This window comes from Symphalangus syndactylus, chromosome 2, assembly GCF_028878055.3.
Source record: "Symphalangus syndactylus isolate Jambi chromosome 2, NHGRI_mSymSyn1-v2.1_pri, whole genome shotgun sequence".
NCBI classification, from domain to species: Eukaryota; Metazoa; Chordata; class Mammalia; order Primates; family Hylobatidae; genus Symphalangus; species Symphalangus syndactylus.
Window position 1 is genome coordinate 114,257,970 of NC_072424.2, and position 20,023 is coordinate 114,277,992.

Sequence of the window (20,023 nt, forward strand, 5' to 3'; positions counted from 1 at the left end):
GGCTGAGGCAGGAGAATCGCTTGAACCTGGGAGGCGGAGGTTGCACTGAGCCAAGATCGCACCACTGCACTCCAGCGTGGGCGACAGGATGAGACTCCGTCTCAAAAAAAAAAAAAAAAAAATTATATATAGGTCAGGCACAGTGGCTCACTCCTATAATCCCAACATTTTGGGAGGCCAAGGCAGGAGGATTGCTTGAGTCCAGGAGTTTGAGACCAGCCCAGGCTCATTTGAAAAAGAGAGACCTCATCTCCACCAAAAATAAAAAAAATAGCCAGGAGTGATGGCACATGCTTGTGGTCCCAGCTACTCAGGAGGCTGAGGTGACAGGATCGCTTGAGCCTGGGAGATCCAGGCTACAGTGAGCCCTGATTACACCACTGCACTCCAGCCTGGGCGACAGAGTGAGACCCTATCTTGAAATAAAATAAAATAATGTATATTCCACATTGTTTCCCAGTGGATCTAATACGGTTAGAATAAAATTAAGTTACTGATTCTCACAAGGAAAAAGGGTTTAAGAGGAATAGAACTTAGGCTTCATTAAGATCGCAGTTGCACTCCACATTCAACCTCCTACCTATGATGGTTCAAGTGTGGGGTGACATCTAACCTGGGGCACTGTTAAGGGTGAAAGGGAGTGCCATTAAAATTCTGTGTTTGATAACATGCATAAACCTGGATTGCCTTACACACATCTGAGAGTACAGTCATGCTACTAAAGAGCTCTCAAAGTTGACAAGGCTTTTTCAAGAACTCACTAAGCCTTGACTCATATGTAACAACCACTGTTTCTACAGTAAATACTTCTGTATTTCTGTTAGCAATTTGTACTTTATGAAGCACTTTCACATATTATCACTTTATTCTTCCCAATAACACTATGAGTTAGCCAAGCACTTATTTATTCAACGAAGAGTTATTATGCCTCTTTTTCAAATGAAAAAACTCAGAGAAATAGATATGACTAATGAAGACAGCACGGATATGTGTCAGAGCGAGGGCATAAAACTCGATCTCTAACTCAGTCCTGTGCCCATCCAGGCACCATGGCAGCTACGGTCATTACAATTGCACAGTGTAGCATCAGAGAAGGGCTGGAAGATCCTAAGTCACACACTCCTCTATGAGGGCAAATTACTTAATAAGGCAGAATAAAGTTTCAGTGGTTCTTTTAAAGACTTGTGTTGGGGGGCAGCAAAGGGATAGGAATTCAGAAGGATTTTTAAGGAATTTGGGTATCTGCTTTTCTCAGGTCCATGAAAACATGCAGTTCTGTAAGGAAGTCAAACTATTAATCATTTGGAGGCAGCTGGAGTTCTGAAGAACCATCTCCCACTTCTTCAGGAACTAGCAGACGTGGACAGATCTGTAACTTTACAAACTGTCTGTTTTGGTCCGGGTTCAAGTATTCACATTTGAGAGCAATGGTCCTTCCAGGATAACACAGAACATAGTGTGCTCATAGTTCTAAAACACCACGAGGGACTTTTGTAACGTGGTTTTTTTGTTTGTTTGTTCGTTTTTTGAGACAGAGTCTCACTCTGTTGCCCAGGCTAGAGTACAGTGGTGGATCTCGGCTCACTGTAACGTCTGCTTCCTGGCTTCAAGTGATTCTCCTGCCTCAGCCTCCCGAGTAGCTGGGGTTATGGGCGCGCACTACCCTGCTCGGCTAATTTTTGTATTTTTATTAGAGACGGGGTTTCACCATGTTGGCCAGGCTGGTCTCGAATTCCTGGCCTCAAGAGATCCACCCGTTTTGGCCTCCCAAATTGCTGGGATTACAGGCGTGAGCCACCGGCTCCTGGCTAGCCATAATGTGTTTTAAATATAAAAGTCACAACTTGAATGTGGATAAATGTGTTCTAAATCAAAGAGATGTTCTGGAGCCTTCTAATGAGTTTAAGTATCAGAAGGTAAAAGTGGAAAGGACATTTAGCCAAAACTTACTAGATTAAAAGGGATTCTCAGAAATCATTCAGTCAGGATGCCCATACCTGGTTAGGACAATACTCAAAATATCCCAAAATATATAATGAACTTTTTTTTTTTTCAAGTTCTAGAAAATGAAAATCAACAAAATGCTTTAGACAGACATTCCTATGACCCGTATCCCACAAAAATTAAAAGGTGTGGCCAGCCCTCCAACACATAACTCAGATCGTTCTTTGAGGAGACTCAGGAAAATAATGACATGGTGGTTTCTAAATCAAGAGCCTTTTATATAGCTTGGCTTATCTGGCCAAGATAAGAAAACAGACACAGGGATGCTCAAAAAGACACAATCAGAAGTGAAATGTTTCCCTATTTAACTTGACTTTAGCAATATAAATCAAATGACTGTATATAAGGAGATGGCCAATAAGGGTGGAAGAGATTTTTCCGGCTTCTGATCTCTATACACTGTGTACAATCTCTCATCACACTGGTGGTTCTGTGTTAGAATGACCTATTCATATATTGGTTTATCCATCATACTGTCAACTGGAGGGTAGAGATTATGTCTTTTAATAATATATTCCTAGTACCTTCATGATGTTAACACTAGATGAATAAATGAGTTATCAGGATATAAAAGTATAAACTGCACAGTAAAAGAATGGTAGAAATTAGAAGCAGTGGTGGATGGGGAGAACCAGAGAAACACAGCACCAACAATTAAGCTATGTTAAATTCTCACTGTATTACAAATGTGATTTTCTTTTATTTTTTTGAAACACATTTATTCATCTTTTTAATCCTCATGGCTCAGCACAGGACCTGACACACAGTAGGCGCTCAACAAATATTTGATTTCCAAAGCATGACCATTCATGCATCCATAATCCTCTTTTTATAGTATAAAGAAGGCTGATATTCAGGCCCCCATGTGTACCTTAAGTAATATATATTTCCCAATAAGCTGTTATTTTTAAAGGTGAGAAACAGTTCTAGAGCTCAATTTCAAAATCAAGATGACATTCAGGTGAGTGTATCACATGTCATTAAAAGACGAATAACAAAGCATATTTGCCTGCACACCACTGCATTTTCCCTTTCCTTCATTTTCTCTGTCCACAGGAAAGCAAAAGTTTTATTATAGTTTTCACCATCTGTAAGAGCCCTGGAAAATTTTTGATCCTGTAAGGGCTTTTTACTTCAGTTTTTGTCACATATTAAAGCTGTGTGTCAAGACTGAAGATTATCCACTATCTTCTCTTCTATCTCTATGTATTTTTCTATTTCTTCCTCTGATAGCTATAACTTGGTTTCTAAGTGTCTGGTTACAATAATCACAAAGGACTGTCGTGACTCAAGGATATTAGCCATCACCACTTGATGCTGATAAACTTCGAAAGCCTTCTGAGCTCGATTAATTACAATGGAGGGGTCGGTCTCCAACTTAAATTATAAACACTTTGGGAGCACAATCTTTAATCAAAGGAGAAAGTATTTTTGGCACCATCTTCATTGTTATCTGCAGTGGGCCCCCAGATGACTGGATCTTGTGCTCAGGCATTTCAGAGACAGGAACATAGAAATCTGACAGGGCCACGCCAGGTAAAACATCGCAGAAGAGCCGGCCATGCTTCCAGAGGGACCTTGGTGCTGCCTGACGTGACCAACACCACCCGCTCGCCCTGCGCGCCCAGCCCAGCCGCGAAGCAGGCCATAACCTCAGTGCAGCACCAGGAGGCCAGGGGAACTCAGCTACCAGGTCCACTTCCACCAACAAATGTGATTTTCATGCTAAAGAATTTCTACTTCCATAGAGACACACTTGGATACAAAAATAAAGGTCCACTAGAATAAGCTACATGGGGACAGGGTTCATGTTGTTTGCTCATACGGTACATCTCTCATGCTTCTTCGGCATAGAAGAACTCAGTAAACATTAGATGGTAGCTGGAAGGTAGGTGGCTAGATGGATGGATAAATGACTCAATGAAAAGGCAGGCTGACTAAGGAAATCTCTCCTTGGTAATGAAAACTCCTCTGAGACTGCACATCATTTTCCACTAATGGCAGCTTAAGCAGTATTTTCAACAATACTTGTTATTGTCTTTCCTCTAAATGACAAACCAGACTTATCTGTTGTGTTCAAGACCTTTTCCACATGAAAAAAAAAAATTCACAAAACTAAACACAGTAGAATGTTCTCTATAAGGTTAGACTCAGTTATTTCCATCTTTATTCTCACTGATTCACTGTGCTTGAGTGACTTCAGTCCTGGATGCAGCATGAAGTAGATTTCCAAGAACCTCGTAGGGTATTTGGCTTGCTTTCCTTTCCTTTGACTCTTATTATCATACTGTACATTCATTCCTCCCACAGGCCACGCAATGGTTATTGGATATCTGGAAGCAACTGCACTGTTGGTTCAACTGTTTGTATTATATTTACAGACTGTTTGCTTCTTTGTATCACTGAATGAAAGAGACTATGAATGAGAGGTTATTAAATGAAATTACTCTGTAGGCATACAATCATTGCAAGGAATAGGAAACAAAACCATAATTCTATACAAGCTTTGCTATGTGTAAAGATTTCTTGAAATAGTTTTTGAAAAAGTCACAAAAGAGGTACGCAATAATGCTTGTTGGACATACAGGTATAAAAAATTGTGTCCTATCATTTGAAACAGAATAGTAAAATTATTACCCCTTTAAACTGCTTGACATTAAATGAGTGCATCCACATACACCATCTCATTGATTGTCAAAATGACTCTGAGAGGTAAGCAGGTCGTGTCTTTGAATCTACATTTTAAAGAGAGAAAACCAAGGCTTGGCTTTGAGAGGTTCTCTGACTTAATATCATACAAGCCAGTAGGAGTGTGTGTTTTGTGGCAGGACTGAAACCAAGCTCTCCTAAATTCTAGTTTTCTGAAAACTAGAATTTAAACAAATTAAACCTTTATAATCATCAGCATGCCTTTAGGGCATAAAAGATAACCTTTATTTTCCCACAGTTAATGCAATGCATCATACCTGGTTTATTTCCTGAGTGGTTATTTTGTCCTGAAATTGCAGAGGCAGGGCGGTTGGAGGCATTTTTCTTATCTTGCACTTTATAGCTGTCGGGTGCTACAGAAATGAGGCAAAAGAGAAAAGTTTCTTAAAATTTCTTCAGAAACATTTACGTATTCGACATTTACTGTTAACCTGTGTACCAGGTTCTTAGGCTAGATTAAGGAAATGAAAAGATGAAGTAGTTACAACCCGTGCCCTCAAGGAGTAGGAAGGACACATAAAAAATCGACCTCAGCTTGAGTGACCCATCTTATAGAAGTGGCATGTTCAAGGGGCCATGAATGGCCTTTCCAACGGCTGCACCAGTTTACACATAAAGCAACCATGTGAAAGCACGACTGGAGTCTAAAGTCTTGGATCTGAGTTCTTACAAAGCACCATTGGCTTAGAATGTATTTCAAATGGATTAATTTCTTTCTTGCTTTGGTATATTCAACATCATTTAATCTTTCTTTGGGGTTATTGAGTCTCTGCAGTAGCCCCAGGTCCTGACAACAAACATCAACCCTAACTGAATATTATGTAACAGCAGACCATGGAGATTGAAAAGACTTCAATGTATGTTCAGTACAAGTCACTTTTCTGAATAAGCCCTAATAAACGCTTTTGGGGGTGGGGTGCTGGAGGGAGGCTGTAGTTTGCTTTATTATGCTGAAATTCAAATAAAAAAATCAATTAAACAGGAGTTCTGGTTACTTGAACTCTAACTTATCTACATCTAACTTTTATTGGATCCATTCTAGGTGAACATCAGAGGCCTATCTGCCCACTTCATTATCGTCTGGATGTTGGGAATTCATTTCCATCCCAGAAGACCTTCTGAGTCATAGTTACCATGACACAAATATAAAATCCATCTTAAAATTTTTCTATGCTCATATAAAATTGATAGGTTAATTTTATTTTATGTTATTTTATTTTCCAGTAAGCCATTTGGATTGGTAACAATAGGTTAAATTTCGTAAAATAAAAATAATTTTTGAAAATTGTCAGGCTGTTTGGTCTAAGATTATATATTGCTAATTCCTGTTAGGTTGGATGTATTTCTAAAGTTTTCAGGCCATCTCTCCGCTTTCAGATCAGTCTTTTTCTACTTCTACGGTTCAAGAGTCTGTATTTCTTCAAAAATTTCTTTGGTGAACACTGTAACAGCAAAAGACACAGACAGACCTGGGTTCAAAAGTGAGACTTGGTACATAACCAGTTGGGTGGCCAGAAAGTTATTTGGCCTCTCTAAGTAGGTCACATGGGGTAATAATACCGCCTAACTCACAGAACTGTTGAAAGATTAACTGAGAAGATACATGTTAAAAATCTACCGTAAGACTTGGCACATAGAAGGTGTTTAACAAGTATTCAAGGCCCTTTCTCCCAGCTTCTATGGTTTTCCGTGGAGTCCTGGGCATCCCATCCTCATAGCACCCACGCAGGTTTGAGTGTGTTTTGGAGTCAGCAAACCTGGTTCTGCCATTTACCAGCTGAATCCTCAGCATGTCGCTTAACATCTCTAAGTCTTAATTTCCCCATCTGTAAAGGGGGAAAATATCTACTTTCAGAGCTGTAAAAATTAAACGAGATAACGTACAGAAAGGTAGTTCACTGCCTGGCCCACAGCAAGGCACAATAAATGGTAGGAAGTATTTTTAGCTCTCTTCAGGAAACTGGGCTTCTAGTTCCTCAGGGATTTGAGAGAAAGCAAACCTATGTTAACTTGGTGACGGGATCCTGGGGGCAAGTGACTAAAGTGGCAGGAAGGTCTGGGTCAGCCACTGGTTCCAGAGGTTTTCAGCTCAGCCACAGTTATACCTCCTGGGGCTCTCAGGTAGGAAGAACTTACTGATATGATTTTTAGGGTATGGCCTGGTTTGGGAAGAGGTAGTCTTTCTTATTGAGGGTTTGAGGGAGATGATAGTTTTCTAAGATTTGATTCCTTCCATTATATTAAGTAAATCTGAGCCTTAAAAAAAAAACCCTCAGTAACAATGGGAAAAATAAAACAGGCAGTTTTTTTTTTTTTTTTTTTTTTTTGAGACAGAGTTTCGCTCTTGTTGCCCAGGCTGGAGTGCAACGGTGTGATCTCGGCTCACCGGCAACCCCCGCCTCCTGGGTTCAAGCAATTCTTCTGCCTCATCTCCCAAGTAGCTGGGATTACAGGCATGCGCCACCAAGCCTGGCTAATTTTTTTGTATTTTTAATAGAGACGGGGTTTCTCCATGTTTGTCAGGCTGGTCTCGAACTCCCAACCTCAGGTGATCCGCCTGCCTTGGCCTCCCAAAGTGCTAGGATTACAGGCGTGAGCCACCACACCCAGCTGGGAGTTTTTTGTTTTTTTTTAAACAAAGTGCAGGGGATTTCACTACTTAGAACACAATGACAACAGGAATTTATTCATTTTCTGATTTCCAAAATTTAAAAACCTGAAAATCCTCATTAACTAGAAGACAGGATTGTATATACCCTTATAAAAGTTCTCATGAAAAAAAAAATTAAAATGACTCAGGTGACTTTCCAGTATTATTCATTTGAATCTCTCTTCTTTCATTTAAAACAAAAAGAAAATTAAGCCATATACTATGATGCTCAGTAAGTCTTTGCTAGCCTTATGAAATCTTTATTGATTATCCTGCTAGCTTGAAAGCTGTATTCCATTAGTGTCACATGTGAGTGTTGAGGTAAAGACAAGAGGAAGGATACAGACAAGCACCCTGGTGGTCTGGGACTCTCTTTCAGACATACTCTAAAACAAAATATAGAGGCATCAGACATTTGGAGCCTTCATCTAGTGAAAATTCTGTAGCTCCAGTAAGTGCTGCAATGTGCCTGTGCAATCCACATCCTCTACCACTCACTGATTCCTTCCAACGTCTTCCCACAAAGGCCTTGGCATTCTCACGGCTTTGTTTCTACTTCTGGCTGTATGGTCCAATATAGGCTTCTCTGAACTGCTCAAAATAACTGGTCCAACAAATGACCTGTCAATTTAGTCAAAACACTTGCTCTGAGACATGTCTGACTATAACCTTTGCACCATCCTGAGTTTAAATCTCACTGAATAATATGGGGACTTGACATCCACAAGGATAATGTATTTCAGTCACTATTTTTAATAAAATCTGGAACGTGGGCTGTGAAACAGCAAAAGCTTAAACTCGGTTCCCAACTCTGTATAGTCCCTTATCCATGGGGGACTACTAGGTTCCCAAGACCCCCCATGTATGCCTGAATTTGTGGGTAGTACCGGACCATATATATGCTATGTTTTTTGGATCTACTGAGACAGCTCCTATGTGACTGACAGGTGGGTAGTGACTACAGTGTGGATCCACTGGACAAAGGAATGATTCACATCTCAGGCTGGACAGAGCGGGAGGGCACAAGATTTCATCACACTACTCAGAACAGCATAAAATGTATGAGTTGTTTATTTCTCAAGTTTTCCATTTAATATTTTTGGACTACAACTGACCGTAACTGAAACCTCAAAAAACGAAATCATGGATAAGGAGGAACTACTGCATACATGCTTCTCTGCTACAGTCTTCAACTGGACTTTGTGGGCATACAGCCCCTTTGTGGACATAGACTTGTGAGGACACAGCTTTGGGGGAGTGACCTAGAACACAGAACTAGAGGTTGAACCACATGAAATAGTCTTTTATGTAGTAAAAAATGGTTAAACTTTAACAACTTTTTATGTTTCAATCTAATAGTTTAAATAAATCTGTATAGAAAAGAGTTACCATATCAGGCCTGAGACAGCTGTCCTTATTATTTTGTATATATTTATATATATTTATTCCTTAAATTTATTTATTCAAACATACCTGCCAGGAGTATTGTAACACTCGAATCATAGGTATGAAGTATTTTATCCAACGTGATTTTATAAAATTTGCATTAGAACAAGAAGGAAATAAAGCAACAGCATCACTCCTAATGACTTTCCTGATTATTCCACATAATAGAGAATTTCTCCTCAGTTTAAATTCCTCATAATTTTAAGTGAAGTTGGGTAGCAATGATCAAAGCTTATGGGAGTTACCATAAGACAAACCTGGATTTCATTTCCCACACTACCTCAGTTTTCTTCCTACTTGCATTTATTCAAACAGTACACTACTCCATGGGACACCTTGAGCTCAATGCTGGAAGTAATATTATTAGGGGTATAATGTATCTCCTTCCACCACTTCTTTTTCCTTTTCTTGTCCTATGTTTCTAGGTTACACTGTATTCTGGAGCTTCCGATTCCTCCAATACTATCTCCTCTCTTCAAAAATCATCTCCCAGTATGGCCTGAAATACTATCTGTACGTCAGTCACTGTCGAGTGTGCATTTATAAATATGTGCTCTCAACAAAGTTCCCATCTTCAACCTCTAGGGAATATCTGCTCATGTATTTCTGCTATCACTTGAATGTCCTCACAAAAAAAGCCAACCCCCTAATGTCAGTCTCTTTGTCACTATCAACAGAACCACCAGGCTCAGAAATGTTAAGTAATTTTAAGGAATTAAGTAATTTTTTCAACATTTACAAATACCTCCATGGGCCAGACACTGTGCTACACAGTGAGAATACAAAAGTCATATGACATAGTATCTGCTTTCAAGATGCTTATCATCCTTTGGAGGAGAGACAGTGTGCACATACATGAAATTGCAATAGACTGATTCAATTTTCTAAAAAATCCATAAACCCACAGAGGTTTAATAATCAAATAAATGATATAGATAGTGTTACAGGTATTCAGAGTGGGAGAAGGAGCCACAAGGGACAGCAGTCCCTGGGCAAAGAGCTTGCAGACCAGAAAGCACCCAGATAAGTGAAGAGTAATGTGGAGAAGTTCCCTCACTGGGGTGGAGCATGAGCAAAACTACCAAGGCAAAGAGACAGGAGAGACAATCAGGACTGTCTGGTCAGAACAGCAGGGTTAGGAAGGGAGGCAGTTGAAAATATGACAAGAGAAACTGGCTAAGGTCAATGTCTCTTTGAATTCTGAGAGTGTGGACTTTTTCGTGAAGGCAATGGAAAGTCACTGAAGTACATATCACACGGAACTTCCAGCTGTGAACTACTTTAGCTTCAATGGATTCTGTGTAAATGAAAAGTGAAGTCTAACAAGCCTACTGGAAATGATTTTAAAAAGGATCTCATCTTATAGAAAACAATAAAAGAAAATCAGACAAAAACAGACATCCTAAGAACTCTGCCTTCTATAGAATTTAGTAACTAGTCAGGTTCTTCCACTTACCCATATCACGTACCAAGAGATAACTATTTGACCATTACATGGTAAAAAGTGACATGAATATGGTGAAACTTATGTCTGTCCCTGAAGAAACAAGAAGTAGGAGAAGAGAAGAGTCAGTGTGGTCACCCTAGAAGAAGCCAAGGACAGCTCACATAGCACCATATAGGGACCTTCCACCGGAAATGGGACTCCAGCCACAAACTCCTGGGAGGATGAGTGGCCGGCAGGCCAGATAAGGAAATGGGCCTGTTGGGAAATAGGTAGGGCATATTTTTGAAGGTCATTTTGCAGACAGTGAAGAAGATAAAATATGGGAAACTGATTGGTGTTATTAATCTTTTGTAGACCCTCACTTAATGGGGAAGCAGCTGCTTCACGGGGCATGCCTACAGGTATTGTGTCATGGCAATTTAAGTAACTGTCAATGTCAAAAATAGTGCAGAGTCTCATTTGCTCTTCTATACACACCAGAACAAACCCATTTCATGGTATGGTGCAACATCTAGCCACACTTAATCTGACTGACATTTTGAAACAGAAATAACAACAATGAACCATTTATTCACTCTATTGCTCAATTCTTGTTGACAAAACATAAAAAAACTAAAGAGGACCATCTGATAATGATACATATTTGAGTTATACACAGCACTCTCCCTATTCTGCGACAGAAACAATTCAGTTAAGATCTTCTTTTTCTTGCATTTCACACATCTATACAGAACACAAAGTTAGGATTTGGTGGCCAAGCTAGACTTCATTAGAGCATAGTAAGAGTGTGGAGGCTTTACAATTTGGAGTAGCTCATTCAGCAATAACAATGACTGAAAGTCACTTTCTGATATCTCCATCTCATCATAATGGAAAAAACCTTAAGATGTATGACCATGATAGAAAATGATATTAAACCAAAAGGAAATAAATTTGTTCAATAAAGAGATAGTACAAACCCAACAAAAGACATTGACTTTATAAATACAGTCCAACATGGTGTATAGTCATATGACACATACGGACAGAATCTTCCACAGGTATCCCTCCTTATTTCTATAACTGCACTAAGACATGAAGAATGGAACAGAGACATGTAGGTCTTCGTTAATAATTTATATTGAACCACTTGCAAAGAGAAGTCGAAGCAGTTGGATTGAACTGTCAAGGTCTATACATGAGATGATAAAAAATACTGACATAGACTGGGCGTGGTGGCTCACACCTGCAATCCCAGCACTTTGGGAGGCTGAGGTGGGCAGATCACCTGAGGTCAGGAGTTTGAGATCAGCCTGGTCAACATGGTGAAACCTCGTCCCTACTAAGTATACAAAAATTAGCCAGGCGTGGTGGTGCACACCTGTAATTAATCCCAGCTACTCGGGAGGCTGAGGCAGGAGAATCGCTTGAACCTGGGAAGTGGAGATTGCAGTGATCCGAGATCGCACCATTGCACTCCACGCTGGGTGACAGAGCAAGACTCTATCTCAAAAAATAAATAAATAAATAAATAAATAAATAAATAAATAAATAAATAAATAAAATAGTGACACAATCAACTTTTTCTGAAATAAAAAACCTAACATGTGATAGGAAAGATCATGTATATAACAGCAAAAGATAATTCTATCAAAATAGGTTACCAAAATATTCCTAAGGGATAGGACTGGGCCATTTTCCTCCAAGGAGCTGATGTCTAGTCATAGTCATCATATTCTGAGCTTAAACAAACAGTCTCCAAATAAATGGAACATCGGCATTCAGTCGTTGACATCTGGCCAGGTGCAGATCTATGATAATTTTCCACTTGACCAGAGCAACCTCAGGGCAGGGGCCATGCCCTTCAGCCTTATAATCTCCAGAATAACATGAGATATTTTTTCTCTTCTGACGTGAAGTAGACGTGACCTTGATCTGACAACTCTTTTTGTTACCCTTTCTCTTAGCAGTCATCAAAAAATAAGAAAATGTATTCTTTTTCTTTTTACTAATCGCTTTATAATTAATACTTTTTATTTCTGGACTTTTGCCACAGTGTTCCACAAGGCACACATCCATTCCTCTCTTGCATCCTTCATCAAGCATTTGTTCAGTGTCACATATGTGCTGGGTAGTGTGCTAAACACTTCACATCAGAAGAGAAAAAATATCTCATGTTATTCTAGGATGATTTCAACATTATATTAGGCAAGACTCAAAATCAAATGGATGTTTTGACCCCACTTCATAGAAAGGAGCGCCCAGTCTCACCTACAGTGAAAATCTCAGGAATTAGAGTGACACTCTGCAAACACAACAGAATACAGGTCGAGCATCACTAATCCAAAAACCTGAAATCTGAAACCCTTCCATTTCCAAACACTTCAGATAAGGGACACTCAAGCTGTTATTGCTTATACTGCATGGAGGAAAGAAAGCATGTGAACATTACAGCCTCTGCTGATAACATCAGACAAGGATCTCAACTTTGGGAAATTTGTAAACCCCAACTCTTTCCCAAGTTAATAAATTTATTTTGATAATCTGTTTGTTACGTAGCCAAAGAATTATCCACACTAGCTAAACATGAGGAAAAGGATATTTCAGAAAAGCACATGTTCCATGTATCTTGTGGGAACTGGGGGGAATCGCCCATTAAGCTCTTTCGTTTACCACTAAAAGCAGCTCCTCGATTCACATCACAAATGCTTTCTGACACATTGCGCTGACAGGAATAAACATTACACACTTTAAATTCAACCAAAAAGGCTTTTATCTAAAAAATAAGCAAATAAATAAAACAAAAACCTTCCTTCAGCCAGATGGCAACACTAAAAATAGAAGAGAAAATGATGTATTTTCCCCTTGCATTAATATAAATCAGATTAAAAGGCAAGCCTTTTCATCTCCGTTGGTGACTTACCACCAGTCACAATGCTAGCTAGCTACTCTACAAGCATTATCCCTGCCCCACACGTGAATAATGTTTACGACAAAGCAAAGTACAGGGCAAAGTACACAAAAGGGAGGGCAAAGTCTAACCATACTAAAGTTTTCCAGTCACACGGAGAAATGGTAAATCAGAGATTGTAGTTACCCATCTATATTTTAACAGCTGGAAACAGTTTATCAAATTCGACCCAATTCAATTAAAATCAATGTGTAATTAGAAGAAAACTATTTAAATAATGTGGAAAAGAAAAATAATTGAACTCAACTTTATTATACTTTGCTTAATTAAAACAATGAACTGAAAAGAGGGTGTTTTTACTTTAATAGGATAATGATTTACTTTAAGGAAAACTAAAATGGCTAATGCCAGTATTTTACAAAATGATTACTATTGGCCATGAAATAGAAAAGCTTTCATACTTACAAAGTACAGTTATCTAAGTAGAAAATGTACAATACCTAAAAAGAGTTCTAAACAGGGGACTCAGTTTTAAATATCAGTTTTATAAATAAGTTTGCATGTAATTTTAATCCTATGAGTATTAGTCAACTGAGTTTAATCAGTGAAATAAATACACATATACACTGCTGTCGAATATAAAAAATTAATCATCTCTCCTCTGTAGAAAATATTAAAATATTTTAAATTTCTTATGTAAACTTCCTAAAATTTAATAGGAATGATATGGTAGGTTCTGAACGTTTATTCCAACTCAAGTAACCACTGAACATTTAACTTAAAGGTTGTCTAAAATTATGGGCCAATGCATTCTCCCCATGCTGTCCTGTGCTGCAGTCATTTCTGTATCTGTGACTGTGTTCTTTTTTTCCCTCACTAGAACACCAGCCTCACCATCTTAGCAACTATTTACATCTAATCTCTTTTTCTTTCTTAGAGCAGTTTTAGGCTTACAGCACAACTGAGCAGAAAGTACAGAGTTTCATATGCTATTGCAGCTCTGCCCCCCCTGCCTATCCCACCATCAACATCCCACACCAGAGTGGTCCACTGGTGACCACTGATGAGCTGACACTGACACGCCATCATCACCCAAAGTCCATAGTTCACATGAGGGGCCATGCTTGATGATGCACTTTCTACTGGTTTTCATAAATGTATAATGATATGTATATACCATGTAGTAACATGTAGAATTCAATCCATTTATAGTCCAACTCAATCCATCATAGTCCAACTCAAGTCCCTTTCCCATGAAATCTTTTTAAGCTATTCCTACCACCATCACATTTCTTTCTCTGACTTTTACTGCACTCCAATGCAATCTGTCCCATGCTATTTAGCATTTGATTTCATTCTATCTTGTATCGTTTTCAGAATGTATGCTTCCAAAATTTCTAAATACTGAGTCCCATGAGAGGCAAAACAAAAAAATGTGTTCCACATTAAAATAAAACAAAACCAAAACACAATGGGGAATACTTGATGTAATATTTCTCTCTTGGAAATGCATACCGCAAGTTTGCATAGGGAAGGGGCTATATCATTCCATTCCATGCTGGTTACCCAATAAATATCAACTCTTTAATGCTTTATTTATTTATTTATTTATTTTTTGAGATGGAGTCTTGCTATGTCACCCAGGCTGCAGTGCAGTGGTGCGATCTTGATTCACTGCAACCTCTGCCTCCTGGGTTCAAGCGATTCTCCCACCTTAGCCTCCCGAGTAGCTGGGACTACAGGTGCGTGCCACCATGCCTGGCTAATTTTTGAATTTTTAGTAGGGACGGGGTTTCACCATCTTGGTAAGGCTGGTCTTGAACTCCTCACCCCAGGTGATCCTCGCACCTCGGACTCCCAGAGTGATGGGATTACAGGCGTGAGCCACTGAGCCCGGCCTTGATGCTTCATTTCTAACAGAACCCTGATTGGCCACTGGACACAGATCTGGTCAAAACTTTGAAGACTGAAGTGGTTAGGTGTGGTTTGTGGGAATGATCCTTAAGGCACAGCAGACTCTGGTGTGTAAACTTGTTTGCTCTTCACCTCTCCTTTTCTTCCTGCTTTGAATGTCGATGTGATGCTTAAGGCAGAGCATCTATCTGGAAACCAGGAGGCTATCAGGAGGGAAAGGCTGAAGGAACAATAGAGACTCAGGCCCTGACATCTTTAAGTTGCTGGTCTAGTATCAGCAACTCTTCACTTCTATGTTCCCGATAGGTTAGAGAAAAGAAAATCCCCAATTTGTTAAAATCATTAAGAAATTCTGTACTCATAAATTAAAAAAAAAATCCCTAAACTGATACAGAGATCCTACTGGCTACAGAATAAAGTCCATGCATCTTAGCCTTCCAAATGTCTTATTTCTTATTCAGTAACTCTTTTATTTGATCCATCATGAATCCTATGTAGTCTAATCTGTTCCAAAAGTCAGAAAGTGAATCAGGTCCTGGTTCATTATATTAAAGCAGAGCAGCTTTAGATTTGAAAATAGTGAGAGGAGCAGTATCAGGAGAAAAAATGAGTGAGAGATGCCACATCGAGTTTTAATAACATTTGTAATAGAAATCAGTTCCATAGGAATTCAAACACCTTAGAAGCCAGTGGAATTCTAAAAAGAATGTGAAAGGTTCCCTGATCAAACCCGCTAACCTCAAATAGCTCCTGATAATTCCTGAGCCACAATTCTTCTCAAATATTTAGTATTCTAAGGTCCTATATGAAGTGCAACTCACAGGTTGGTTACAGACGGTTAAATTATCTTCTCTCTCAACTGTTCTACAAATAAACCTTTAATACTAGATAGGTATCAACTGCACATTTGCTTATAAAAGGAAAGTAAATTTATCTACTGATTTAGCCTAATTTTACTTTTATTTATTAGCTTTTCTATACTACAGAAAGAATATGAAAATAACATCAAAAAGGCCCATAATTCTATGACCCAGATAGCCCATTTATTCTTTTTATCTTAGAAAGGAAGTGTTTTTATTTATTTATTTAAGAGATAAGGTCTCACTATGTTGCTCAGGCTGGTCTCAAACTTCTGGCCTCAAGTAATCCTCCCACCTCAGCCTCCTCAGTGGCTGAGATTACAAGTGTGAGCCACTGTGCTTGGCTTTAAGAAAGAAATGTCTATTACATGGTTAGGAAATTCAAAAAAGTACAAAAAGCTATAAAGTGAAAGGTAAAAGCCTTTCCCTCTTCCTTTCTGAAAAAAAATCTATGTATAAATATATATATTTGCTTTCCATTTATTCAGAACAATTTACTCTTCTGCCCCTTTCTTTTCTCATTTAGTAATCTATTTTAGTCTACTTTTCAAGTTCTTTAACTGCAACTAATTTCATCATTTTCAGTATGTGGCTACAGGAATTAGATATTCTAGACTGATCTTCTCATAAGTACGCTATTAAATCTTCACTGATGTATGAGACCACAGTCCTGATTGAGTATTATTTACCTTCTTCTGTCAGCATCTACACCTGATCCCTTGCTCCCAGAGTTGGTAACTTACTCTCTTGCACTCTCTGCTTCTGCCAGTCTGAACTCAACTGGAAAAGTCAGCCACCTTCAAGGAAATAATCACAAGGAAAACTCCAAGGAGCCTTTGCTTTCCTGGTACATAGCATAACAGTGAACAAAAGTAGGAACGAAACCTTCAAGAAGCCACACTATTTGGATTGAATCAGAAGCTTAAAAGCAAGGTTTGTTCCATATGGATACATTTACCATTCCTACCCTTCTTAGTTTTGCAAGCCTAATCTGCATGGGTTCCAGGCCCCAGCTTCTGCCAACTCTGATGGGACAGCATCGTGGGCTGCTGAAATTGTATTCCTTCTCTAGCATCTTCTCTGGATAGGCAATAAAGTAGTGGAGCAAAAGGGTGGAAGAACACTTCCTGGCCAACTCCATGCCCACTTCAAAGTCAGAATCAGGAAGCTGTTGTGCCAGGGAGTACCTGAGAAGAGCTGAAAGCTGAAGCCGCTCCTTCTCTGATACAAGAGACAATGAAAAACTGGTGAAGGCGGCTGATGATGTCTGCATGGACAGACGACACTGACTCCCACCTTGTGAACTCTGCACAGATGCTATACAAACTGGCTGGGCACGGTGGCTCACGCCTGTAACCACAGCACTTTGGGGCGGCAGGGTGAGTGTATCACTTGAGCTCAGGAGTTCGAGACCAGCCTGGCCAACAAGGTGAAACCCCGTCTCTAATAAAAACTACAAAGATTAGCCAGGCGTGGTGGTGGGCGCCTGTAAACCCAGCTACTCGGGAGGCTGAGGCAGGAGAACCGCTTGAACCCGGGAGGGGGAGGATGCAGTGAGACGAGATCGCACCACTGCACTCTAGCCTGGGCAACAGAGCAAGACTCCATCTCAAAAAAAAAGAACTCAAACTTCTAGTGACTTTCACAGGTAATTTGTGGTCTGAAAATATAATTGAATCTATTAAGTAATTAAGGCTATCATCCTGGAGAACAAAGAAATAGGACCAAGCAAGGGCTTTGGTATGCTTAGCGTAACAAGCAGAGACTCAATATCAGGCCAGGAAAAAGGGATTTAAATCACAAAGCATTCCTCTGGCCTCATGTAGGAAAGAAAATGGAGACTTAAAACATGTTCCTTTTACTTTTTTAAATCATCTTTCTACTAGACAAGGAATTTTTTTTTTGAGCTGTTCAATCTCTAATTTGCCACGTCAATATGTCCCCAAATAAGGGATCTCAAATTTTGGAACCTACTGAATATCTAAATGTAGTAACAAAACAAAAACAAAACAAACTAATAGAAAGGATCCCAATCTGAAAAACACCAAAACAAAAGAGTGGTTTTACAAGCTCTGCCAACTCTCAAAGGCACAAAGTGTGCTATGTGGCAGGCGACACAACCTGGCAAACAGTAGCAGGTCGGAAGGAAAGGCTGACTGAGTGGCCCATCAAGGAGCATTCATAGCTGCAGAGTCCACAGACTGCAATTCACATGCTTGCTGTCCAGTAAGTATTTTCATTTAAAGTATGCCACATCCATTTCAAACAAGAGAATCCTATTACAAATTCTAAATCTGCCTAAGCTACAGGCCCTTTGGGGGTCACGAAGAGCTCACCTAACACTAAGCTGACAAATACACTCTTTTCTTCTAAATACTTTTAGAATGCATTTTATGTGACCATTTCATACTTTACAACATCCACTTGGGGGTTGGTCCCTACAATAGTAGGAGAAGCCAGAAGGAGGTTGAGAGAGATTGAATGGGTAAACTATATGGATACCTTCTCCTAGAAGAAGGAAAAAAGAAGCCAACAATTACTAAGTGGAGGCTGGGAGGAACCCAGCTACTCTCCTTGTGTCCCAGGGGGCAAAGGGCTGTCACAGGCCTGGCCTATCTCCCCACCCTCTTCTTTATCCAAACACCTGCTCCTAGATAACCAGTCCTGTTTCCAGAATTGTAGGGGAATCATTATTGGAAAGGAAGATGTCTAAAGAACTGCCTGAGCTTTCTAACCAAATGTGAATAGATCTCATTTCAGTCTTTGAGTGCCCCCTCAAACTGCCACCTTTCCTAGATGCATTAGGAGTATTCTAAGTAAGTGACATGGCAATGTGTTTTCTTTTTAGTTTACAAATGATGCATATGCCCTAAACTTCATGACACTTTTTCTGTTATCCTATGTCCTTTATTTTACAGAAGTGGAAAAACCTTAGAAAAATTTCAAAAGGGTGTGTGCTTTCTGTAAATAGTAAGGTAGGGAGAGGTTTTGATACTGAGTTTGGTTTCCAAGTAGATGAAAGAAGGAGAAAAATTATAGTTGGGTGAGGACAGGGTAGGGAGAAAAATTTGAGGAAGCGAGAAAACCTGCTTTAGAAATACTAGAATCTGAGCAATTTGAAGGTACATCATTATACCATTAAAGTAGAATAGATGTTTAATACAAATTGGGTGAGTAACTATACACATGTTTTTCATAGGGATTTTATAATAACATTACTATCTAATAGGTTAAATAGGCTTTTGTGGGTTATCAGTTACACATGAAATATTTTTATAATGTGCAAATGTGTCCCAGCTTTCAAACACCTAATTCATATATGAACTTCCGGAACATAACCCATTTATTATTGAGAATTATTATTTTAAAAAACAAGCACTATAAGAGTATGGCAAAGAGGCATAAAGAAAGGGTCATAGGTAATTATATTTTAGAGCTAGTTGGGAAAGGAAGTTCATTTAATATGTGTGGTTAACCATTTAGATTTTTAAAATGTCTTAGAAATAATCAGACCTGTGTTCCTCAATTAACACTTTTGGATAAACTATTCAATTTTCTTTAGGTAAGATTTTCTGGCAGGCTAAACTTGACTTTGTAACAAATATTTGTCAGCAAAAATAAGGTAACTACTTATGACTGAAAAACATTCTATTTTTTAAATATTCTAAAAGATGATTTTTTTTTTTTTTTTAAAGACAGGGTCTCACTCTGTTACCCAGGCTGGAGTGCAGTGGTGTGATCATAGCTCACTGCAGCCTCCAACTCCTGGGCTCAAGTGATCCTTCTGTCTCAGCCTCCCAAGTAGCTGGGACTACAGGCGCATGCCAAAATATCCAGCTGATATTTTTATTTTTTGTAGAGATAGAGTCTCGCTTTGTTGCCCAGTCTGGTCTTGAACTCCTGACTTCAAGCCATCCACCCACCTTGGCCTCCCAAAGCACTGGGATTACAGGTGTGAGCTACCACATCCATCCTAAAAGATGAGTTCTTAAAAATCATCTGAAATCACTGTGGACAAGTATTTATTAAACCTCAAAGCCATCTCTGAAAACAGGAAAGATTCAAAGAATAGCTAATAGCAGTCTTATTACTGAGAGTTGTAT

The 20,023-nt window shown here is 39.2% G+C and overlaps 1 protein-coding gene and 1 pseudogene across 12 annotated transcripts in view; both read right to left on the reverse strand.

Moving 5' to 3' along the window:
• MAP7 (microtubule associated protein 7) overlaps positions 1 to 20,023 on the reverse strand; it is a 221,941-nt gene that overhangs the window by 80,077 nt on the left and 121,841 nt on the right. For all 12 annotated transcript variants that reach the window (XM_063622358.1, XM_063622360.1, XM_063622349.1 and 9 more), the window contains exon 2: positions 4,971 to 5,066. In XM_063622358.1, coding sequence (XP_063478428.1) covers positions 4,971 to 5,066 — 96 coding nt within the window. The remainder of the gene's footprint in view (positions 1 to 4,970; positions 5,067 to 20,023) is intronic.
• On the reverse strand, positions 2,363 to 3,549 carry LOC129474121 (phosphopantothenate--cysteine ligase-like; annotated as a pseudogene).